This window comes from Anomalospiza imberbis, chromosome 1 (assembly GCF_031753505.1).
Source record: "Anomalospiza imberbis isolate Cuckoo-Finch-1a 21T00152 chromosome 1, ASM3175350v1, whole genome shotgun sequence".
NCBI lineage: Eukaryota > Metazoa > Chordata > Aves > Passeriformes > Viduidae > Anomalospiza > Anomalospiza imberbis.
The window spans coordinates 74,242,066-74,251,960 of record NC_089681.1 but is presented as its reverse complement, the minus strand read 5'-3'; the positions used below and the strand labels follow the sequence as shown (position 1 = coordinate 74,251,960).

General features: G+C 39.9%; 1 protein-coding gene across 9 annotated transcripts in view; it reads left to right on the top strand.

Annotated features, from left to right (window-relative positions):
* Positions 1-213: 213 nt before the first annotated feature.
* DNAH5 (dynein axonemal heavy chain 5) overlaps positions 214-9,895 on the top strand; it is a 137,699-nt gene continuing 128,017 nt past the window's right edge. For 6 of the 9 annotated variants that reach the window (XM_068196846.1, XM_068196814.1, XM_068196832.1 and 3 more), the window contains exon 1: positions 237-390. In XM_068196846.1, coding sequence (XP_068052947.1) covers positions 382-390 — 9 coding nt within the window. In that variant the 5' untranslated portion in view covers positions 237-381. Of the gene's footprint in view, positions 391-9,895 lie in introns of all 9 variants that reach the window. The other 3 variants (XM_068196837.1, XM_068196830.1, XM_068196833.1) reach the window with 3 other exon arrangements.

The following is a 9,895-nucleotide window of genomic DNA, read 5'->3' as shown; positions in this document are numbered from 1 at the left end:
TGTCAGAAGGAGGAAGAGATTTTCTTGGGGATAGATTCATTTATGAACACCTTTAGAATTTGATTTATGCATGAACCATCAGCATGTCTAACAGAGTGTCAGCAAGCTCTTTATTTTCACTGCTACCTCCTGGGAGTGAGGAGTGCAGGAAACCTGAGAAGGATGAGTTTCTCTGGTCATTTAGGAGGGCAACCCCTCACTGCATTATCCAATTAGTAAAAAGATGTGCACCTGTAGCATTCAGCTGTATTAAATTTCATTGCTCTTTTGTCAAGCAATTAAAATAGCGGCATTTGGAGCTCTTAACTCTCCTGCCTCCCTCAGACATGCCAGGTGCGAGGGCTGCACAAATGCGAACATTTGGGAGCTCCTGAGAACGAGATGTTGAAGGTGAGCTCATCTCGCTGTGTCTGAAGTATTAATACTGTACCTGATACAAGATTTCAGCTTTTAGGGCGGTAATAAGGTGTGACACCCCGGGCAGTCGGAGGGTATTTTCGCCGGGGGCTCCCTGAGCCGGCTGGAGGGCGGCCGCTGGGAGCGGGGAATTCTGCGTCGCTGCAAGCTCTGGCGTCGGTCCCGCTGTGCGCGGAATCTCCCAGCCACCGGCAGCCCGTTTCCATGGGAAGCGGGACTGACCGCGGGCTGGGAGGGGAAGTTCAAAAAGCGCCCACCGGACGGCGGGGGCGGTGGCGGGAGCCCCTCGCCATGGCAACCACGCCGGGCGATGGAGGCGGCGGCGGGGCAGCCGCAGGTCCCGGCCGTGGCCGCTGCCGCTCGCCCGGGGGCCCGGGCGCAGCCCCCCGAGCCGGCGGAGCGCGGCGCGGACTCGCTGCAGGTGCGGTCGCGGGGCGCGGCGGGGCCGCGGGAACAGCGCGCAGCGAGGGAGCGAGGGAGGGAGCCCCGGGCCAGACGACCCGCGGGGGTGCGGGACGGCCCGCGTTCGCAGCCTGCCTGGGAAAGGGAGCTGTGGAGCGGCTGCGCCGGTGCTTTTTGGTCCCAAGGTGTGCGAGGAGAAGGCGCCCCGTGAGGGTGCGGACCCGCCGTGTGCGGTCACCGCTTCTCCCTCTGCTCTGCTGAGGGCTGCGCTCAGAACTGTAGGGAGCCAGGCGTAGTTTTGCCTCCTCCTCGGAGGCATTTTTATCTGTGATGAAGTTCAAACTTTTACTGCTCATAAACAAACTACGCGTTGCTGTATCTTGAAGAGGGCAGGTATTTCTAAAGGCAATTACTCGTCTTGTGACATGACTTCACGTATGAAAGCAGAAAAGCAGTGTGTTTTCACGAGTACCAGCACCATAGGGTGTTCTTAAGGCCTCCAGTAAAGAAGAGGAATCGTGCTAATTCCCGTTTCCTGCGTCACGCTGGAACTCTGTTCCTTCCAGCTCCGCTCTGATAGTTACTTTATTACTAGCTTTGTTGAGTCGCAACACACAGCAACATTATTTCAAGGATTAATACAGTTAATAAAACTGTTTATTGCAAACTGTTTGTTTTCCCTTTGTTTTGGCTGAGTCTTCGATGTATCTACAAGCAGAGACGTTTCCAGTATGGTCTTTATTGACGGGAGCTTAACTCGAGTGCCTTTTCCTGTAGGGGGTGTGTGGTTCACAGAAGCTAGGGATGGTTGGATTCCATATAGATTCCCATAATGCTAAAGCAATGCAAGTACCCCTTATTCTTAAATTTTGCAGTAGTTACCAGGACATGTGCCAGATGCGTTTGAGCTGCTATTTCTGTACAACTGCATACTTAAAAAGTAGTTGTGCTTACCTCTTACAAGAGGAACTTTTTTTTTTTTTTAACCAGGAAGGCTGTTCTACCAAGACTTAAAATTTTCAAGCAAAGAGAGTCAGTTCAATGCTGTGTTAATATAATCTAGAGTATGTTAAACTTTCATAAAAAGATATTATTTGGTTTACAAGAGGCTAATTAAAATGTAATTAATTAGGTATTTGATATGTGAAGCTAGGGATAAAAATGAAGCCACACTTTCTTATTAACAGGCATTTGAATTTTAATCATAGTATTATTTAGTTGAGAATTTGACTTCTACTTTTTCCTTTAACTTTTGTGGATTTGGGATGATATATATAGAACTTTTAAAAAAATGTATTGTTTGGTTACATTTATAATTTTACACCTTAATGTGCTAGAAACTTTCTTTTGTGCAGCTTGGGAATGAAATTTATATTAGTAAGCAATCTGTATCTTGTTTTTTTTTTTTTTTTTCCCTCTTCTCTTTTATAGAATGTGGCTTGATGATGTCCCTTTTCAATAACCAAAAGTGTCCAAATGTCCTCCTACATTTCAGCACCCTATGTTTTGCAGGGAATGGAGGCAGACAGAGATAAAAGAGAACTTATTCTACACTGGAGCAATTCACAGTTCAACCACTAAGGACAAAAAAGTAGCTGTGTTACTCTTCTGTGGTGTAACTTGCCTTAATAGGAGTTTTTAATAAACAGACCATTATTATTGTTAACATTTTAAATTCTGCCTTAAGTCTTCAGATGTTCAGGTGCAGTAGCCCACGTGGAAAGGCAGATCCCCTTTCCACTGCCTCCCCAGTGGATAGATATTGGATTTTTAAGATAATAATGGGAAGTATGTATCAAACAACTCTCAGGTGTTGGCAGTTTCCCAGGGAAACAAAATTAGGACAGTAATAATTGCTCAATACCAGAAGTGCAAACCAGGGGAAAAATTTGATTTGTCAGTGAAAAATATGTGAAAAGGTTTAAGACTGTGATGACTGCTTGGCAATAACTTTACTGAAAGAAATAAAATGCTTTCCTTGCCAATAAAAGATAAAACTTCAGCCTAATTCTGTATGCCATGATTTTGGTATTGCCCTGATAGAAAACAATTCTTCAATTTTATTAGTGTTTCTTTTCTGAAACAATATATAGAAGAGGCCATGCTTTCAGCTTCTGCCAAAGGCAGGTTGTTACAGGTCGCTGAATTCATCTACACACAGTGCAGCAGTTATAACCCTGCAAGTCATTGCTAAGAAAAATCCTGCACTCAGCAACATACATCAAAATGAACAGGAGCTGGAAGCAACATGATGTGTATTTTTCTGAGAATGCATGCAAAGTTGCAAGGAGAGATGGTTAAGGTGTGGGAACTGGAAAGAAAAAGTGGATGAAAAGGTAGAAGTGTTTATTCAATGTCCAATGAAGAGAAATTTTCTGACTTGTGGGCTTGTAATTTTTTAAGCAATGATTGGCCATATTTAATCAGATTTTCAAGTATCCACTTGCTTGCTGCTGGCAGAAACTACTGAATACTGATTCTTAATGTCACAGCATGCAGCAAATTGCATGAAACAGGCTGTTACTGTAGTGTAAGGTGGCTGAAGTAAGCTTAGCAAAGGCTGATAGCGAACCTGCTAGAAGATGGAAAAAGCTGTCTTTTGTTTTCATCACCAGTAGGATATTACCAGAAATTAAAGATTATGCAGCAATGGAGAGAGGAGTTGATGCAGTAGCATGAAAACTATGTCTAGAGTTAATGAATTATCTAGCAGGCCTTTCTAATCAGAAGAAAACAGAAGCCTGATGATGCTGTTTTGTTTGGAATACAGGGATGAATGAGCAATAAATCGATATGGATTCCACTTGCCAAATATATTTGGATAAAATGTGACATCATATGTTTAAAAAGGGAAAGAAGTATTTTTTTTTAGGCACAATCAGGCCGTGACTGGTTAAAAGAATGTCATGGGTCCTTACTGGTTTCAGTTTTCAGTAACCAAATAATATTTCAAACTGCTTAATAGACAGAAGGAACATTTCCAAGGAACTGTGATTGGCAATGAAGGAATATTTCAACATTAAAATTAATATTCAGAAGATTTACAGATAAGGAAGACCTCTGTCACTTAACCTAGATCAGACAATGTGTCATACTCCAAACACATCAAAAATGATGACACGTCATGGCAAATAACAATCATGTGCCACAGAAGCAGAAAGAGGTTTAATAGCCAGCAGCTACAGGGCACTGTGTCCAACCCCCTCCACTCTGAATGTGCAGGGAGAGATGGTTAAGCTGGGGACACAGCAATAGCACAGCTCTGGTTGCTCAGCAACAATTGCAGCTTTTTACTGTGAGTGTATGTTAAGCAGGCACTAGCACTCCTGCTTTTTCCAGAAACGTTTGATTTAGCATCAAGGGGCCAATTCCTCTCTGACATGGTTGGAAGACATAGGCTGCTCATGTATAGCCCAAAAAGCCCAGGATAACTGTATAAATTTGCATTATTGCCACTTTGGTGGAATTGAATAAGTTTTGGCATTTGTTTATGTAATGATGAAATTTGCAATCTATACTTCCTCTATTGCTAAAGTTATGTAAAGGGAAATGTTTGGTTATTGGAAAATAAATGGTTTTGCTTGTAGGTTTCTGAGCAGATATTAAAATACCTGAAGGGAGTGTTGGAGTGGGGACCTGGGCTTGAACCACAGTGAAAGAGATAACACTGAACACCTGCCTCTGTGCAGTGGAACTACTAATGATGAAAGGCTGCAGCTGGTCCAGTTTAACTGCACAGCAGAAAGGGGCATAATACCAATAGTTCTGGGGAATAACAGCATGCCCCCCTGTATTGTCATGTTCCTGCAGTACCCAGTAGATTGCAGGGTGTCGTGGTTTAACCCAGCTGGCAAATAAGGCCCATACAACAGTTCACCTACATCTCTCCTTGCACTGGGATGGGGGAAGAGTATTAGACTAAAAGTGAAGAAGCTTGTGGGTTGAGATAAAAATGATTTAATAAGGAAAATAAAGTCCTGCATGCAAGCAAAGCAGGTTAAGGAATGCATTCACCACTTCCTATAGGCTCCATCACATGTAATGTGACTTGGGAAGGCAAATGCCATTTCTCTGAATGTCCCCCCTTTCTCCTTCTCCCCCTGCTTTATATACTGAGGATGATGCCATGTAGTCTGGAATATCCCTTAGGTCAGTTGTTGTGGCTGTGCTCCCTCACAACTTTTGTGCTCCCCGAGTCTTTTGGTGGTGGGGTAAGAAAGCTTTGGTGCTGGCTAAGCACTGCTCAGCAGTGACTGAAACATCCCTGAATTATCAACACCGCTTCCTGCACAAATCCAAAACATGGCCCTGTACCAGTAACTAGGGAGAAATTTACCTTATCCAAACCCAGCACACAGGCTATTAGGGGAACTGGATTGAAAGTGAACAAAAAGGCTAAGTGCAGAGAGTGGCACTTGACATTCCTTACATTGTCTAAGATTAAGGAAGGGCAGGCTGAGTTACAGAAGACTTGGAGGCTATTGCAGGACAAAAAAACTCAACCCTCTTCACCTACAATTTTAAATACACTTTTCCCTCAAGTATCTATTCTATTTGTACTCAAATCAGGTGTATTTTCTGCTTGGCTAAGGAAACAGAAAGGAGGTGCCCTCTGTGAGGGTATTTGAAGCATTCAGAACTCCCAGAAAAGCTGAAGACACTGCTAAAGTATCATGACAAGAAAAAGAAATATTAGTATGTTGTATGAAAAGTATTAGAAACTTCAGATTCTTGGAGCAATAAATCCTTCATGTTGCTGATTTTGGAGCTGTGTCTTCTAATCTGTGCACCAAATCATATTTTCCTATTCCATTTGTGATTCCCATGTTGTTGTGACTAGCACCTATGAATGTAATTGTTGTTACAGCAGGTTGAAGAATGGTCTAAATTGCAAATTTTAGACTAACTTAAATGGCTTTAATTATCAGAATGCAGAAGAAGCTGGGATTTTTTGCCTGAAATATGTGACTCAAGCTTTTGTATTTCAGATAATAGTTTACAAAAGAATATATACCAGGTTTTTCCACAGCGTGGAACACGTAGTGTTCCATGAACATGAAAAATTTAAAGAAAAATCAGATTTTTACTATGGAAAAAAGTGTTTTGTTTAGCAGATAATAGAGAGTGGAGTATTCAAGCTCTAAATGCTAAGCGATTATGAGATCATAACTTGGATGTGTGATCAGGAGCCAGAAGTTTGAGTCAGTAGTTTATCCTGCTTTACCATTTTATTCCTAAAAATCTATATACCAAAAGCATTTAAAATGTCTAGCATGGAGAAAATAACGTGTATTCTGCCGGTCATGAACTTCATTTGGCATGTTTTAAGATGCAGAAATGTAAAATATGGAAATTGAGATTTCTCAAATCTATTTATAATGATTATTAGTTTAATAAAGAATTAAAACTTCCCATCATCCTGCTCTGAGTTGTTTTCTCTTTTCAAAGTTTTTGACCTCTTCAAGAAGAATGCTTATTGTATGTGGTGAACTGTTTATTAATATAAGTCAGATCAAGAAGCATATAACTCCTTTGTATGAAATAATTTCTTTTACTCTTGGTTTTCTATGAAATGCTGTGTGTGTACAAAGGATGTATAAGTAGAAAGATCTTTCTGCAAGGATTTATTAGCAGAATTTTTAGCTGATGGCATTCGTTGGTTGTAAAGATGGAAGATTTCTTTTTTGAGGGAAATGTAAAAACCGGCAGAATGGTGGGGGAGAGAGTGAGAGTGCTCTCCACCAGCGTGGCCAGGTAATGGGTGCCTGCTGAGCACTCTCTTAGACTGGCCTGTCTCTGCCTCCAGTGCAGCATGTGGCAGTGATAAGGATTAGGAATGATACTAGGCACTGTCTTTTCCTTGGGACTTGTCCAAACACCCTATTATGACTTATTGGAGTATGCCAATCAAATGTAAATGCTGCTTACTGACTTTTAAATCTCTTTGCACCCACGTTATCCAGTAATAGTTATCAAGAATCTCTATGACCATTTTTTACTCTGTTATGCATTATATTTGTTTTTTCCTAATGTAATCTAAAATCATCAAAGACAAAAAGCAAAGAAAGGAGGAAGTGAGGGAGGATGATCTTTTTGCCAGAGCGAATGACTTCTTATAAGCATGGCAACAGCACTTCAGGTTTGCAGGTGCAGGCCATAGGGAATAGCAACACAAGAGTATTAGCACTGGAACAGCAAAGGAGACAAAAAAAACCTTCCCAGAGAGGCTCTTGGGTACAAGACTACAGAACTGTAAGCCTTTGGTGTTATTGAGGTGAAAGCACCTGAAAGTACTATGCCATAAGATGTTTTCAGAATTGCTGGCATTTAAAAGCTGAAGTTCAAATCTACTGAAATGGATGAAGGGACTGTAGCAGACTCAACAAAACAGTGAGCTTAGCCTTTACTTGTGGTGGGGTTACTTAACATCCCTCCCAGAGGATATGAACAGGCCTCTGGACAATTATTTAACTATAGTATAGAGGGAATTCCTGCTAAAAGCTGAGAAGCAGAGTTTTCAAGAGTGTTGGTTTAGCCACCTGCAAACAGTGCAGTAACTTTGGGGAAAAGTTTTTGGAACCTTTGTTTTCTCAAGAGCACTGTTACAACAGTATTCAAGTACAAGTAATTTTAAATCTTAAGAAAAATGTGAATAAAGGGGTTTGGATATTACCTTCCCCCTGCCCCAGCTTGCTATATTACAGTCATGGGATCATGGCTGGGGAAAAAGGCACTGGAAGTACTAAGTGAAAGAGAAGTCTCGAGACAATGGTTTGTTAGGGGAGCACCTCCAGAGGTCCAGTAAATGTAGTAATCTAAAATCTTAGGTTAATCAATAAATAAAAAAGTCTCTTATGCTTAGAGCATAGAGAAATGCCTTGTTAGAGGATGACTGGTTTCAGACAGATTGAAAGACTAAGAGAGGAGAAAAAAGAATTACAGTGTGGAAAATAAATAGAAATCTATGGCTTTGTTTATTACCTTTTTATTTCTCCAGAGAAAAAGAACCAGTATGAAAGCCAACATTACTGCATTGGATGGTCGGCAAGCAGTATGTTCTTCATGCCATAGCTTGCTACTATTAAAAATAGCCAAATGGGTGGTTTTTTTTTTTTGGTATTAGTCAAAGAATTGGGTAGCATGTGTTAAATATACTTAGTTGCTGCAGCTCTGTTTAATTAAATTTTTATTAAACTTAAATTTTAAGGAAATGAGTAGGTAAAAGTTGCATTAAATGGAATCTTGTTTGGTTGTAAATGAGCCCAATAGACTGAAAAATGACTAAGACATTCTTAAAGACTACTTGGAAGTAAATATTAATTAAAAAATGTCATAACCTTACAAAATAAAAACACTACCCCCATCACTTTCTACATTTTGAAATCGTGTGTAGAAGAATTTAATTTCCTTTAGTTGTGCGTGTATTAGTAAATTAGAGGAGAGAGAGGGAACAAAAAAGATATTTTACTTTTGATGTTTTCAAACTGAAGACTTCTTGTATGAGCTAGTAACACAGCTGGACAAATATCTCTTCCTGAGTTACTGTGGAAGAAGTGCCATGCAACTTCTATTTTTAGCTAAAGCATTTAGCTCTTTTCAAAGATGGTCTGGTAGGCACACCTCAAACTAAGACTGGTAGGAATGGTCCGAAGGGCAGCTGGAGGTGTAAATAACTTCTAAGTGACTGGAAAAAAGCCAATAACCTCAGCCTAGTTACTGAACTGTTTTAATGAATATATTGTGCATACCAGGGTGATACAGTACAGTGGAAATTTTACCTTTTTATTAAAATCTGTAGTGGCATAGATATGGAGTACACAAGTTATTTACATCTTGTTTGCTGTATGATCAAACTTTTATGATTGGACTGTATCTTAAAGTTTTTTTCATCCTAAATGATTCTATCACTTACTCAGTACGAGTACCTCATGTCTCAGCTGCAGAGCTGGCTTCTGTCTCTAGAGCATAAGAAGTGCTTTTCTCACGCGTTGGTCAGAGGAGTTACTCCTGTGAGCTCAGTGCACCTGTAAATGGAGATTTAAAAAGCTGTAGAGTAGTTTAGTTCAACTGTGTCTGAACAACTCTAAAAAACTGCAAACAAGTGTGGTGAAAAAGCCAAAATTCAGCACAGCAATAGATCCCCTCAAATGTTAATATTACTAAAAGGGAAAAAAAAGACTCCATATCTCTTTGGTTGCTTCTGTGTGGATCCAGGTGTTCATTTGGTGCTGGCAACTAAGTTTAGGATAGTTTTGGTACATGAAACAACTTGCAGGGCCTGAATCAAATGCCTTGTCTGATTTCCATTGATAGCCAAATAAAAATGTGAGTTTTTAATTGGCAAATTTTTTATTTGGCTATTCCATGGAAAACAAATTATCCAAATGTACATTTTGTTATTAGTGCTAAGCTACCCAAAAACATCCTAGGTACAACCAAGATTTTAGTTATTGATTTACTTATGTGGTATTCATAGCAGAAAAAAGAAAAATCAGGCATGTGTCTTTAAGGCTCGTGCTGCTGAATCCCCTTCCAACTCAAGTAAATAAAGGGCGGTAGAACAGAAAATACAAACTACTACAAACATCACTATCTTCACTTAAAAGGATACCAAAACAGCTTGTAGAAAGTAGTTAATATGTGTAAAAGTATTTGCTACCTTAAAAAATGATAAATGACATAAATAATGAGTTTGCCCAGCCTCCCATGCTGATCTAGAAAAAGCACAAATAAATTTTTTGACCTTCATAGTGATAGAAGTTGCATTTTGCAAAAAATTCTATTTCATCATCTAATATGCCTAAAATGGAAATGTTGTTAAAAACTTGTCTCCAGTAATCTTTTGTATTTTTTAGACTGTGCATTTGTCTTAGGCTTAATGAAAAAGGGAAATTTTAATTAGTAGTGACCATGACCCCTTAAATTAGAATGATTATTAATTTCTGTATGTTAGCCAGTTGCTCACAAAGGTAGAAATATGCTTTGTGAATGATCAGTTTAGAGACCATAATGTTGATGTGAATTTTGGTTTAGATTTGTTATTTTCCCATTTGCTTATATTGAATTTTCATCTGCC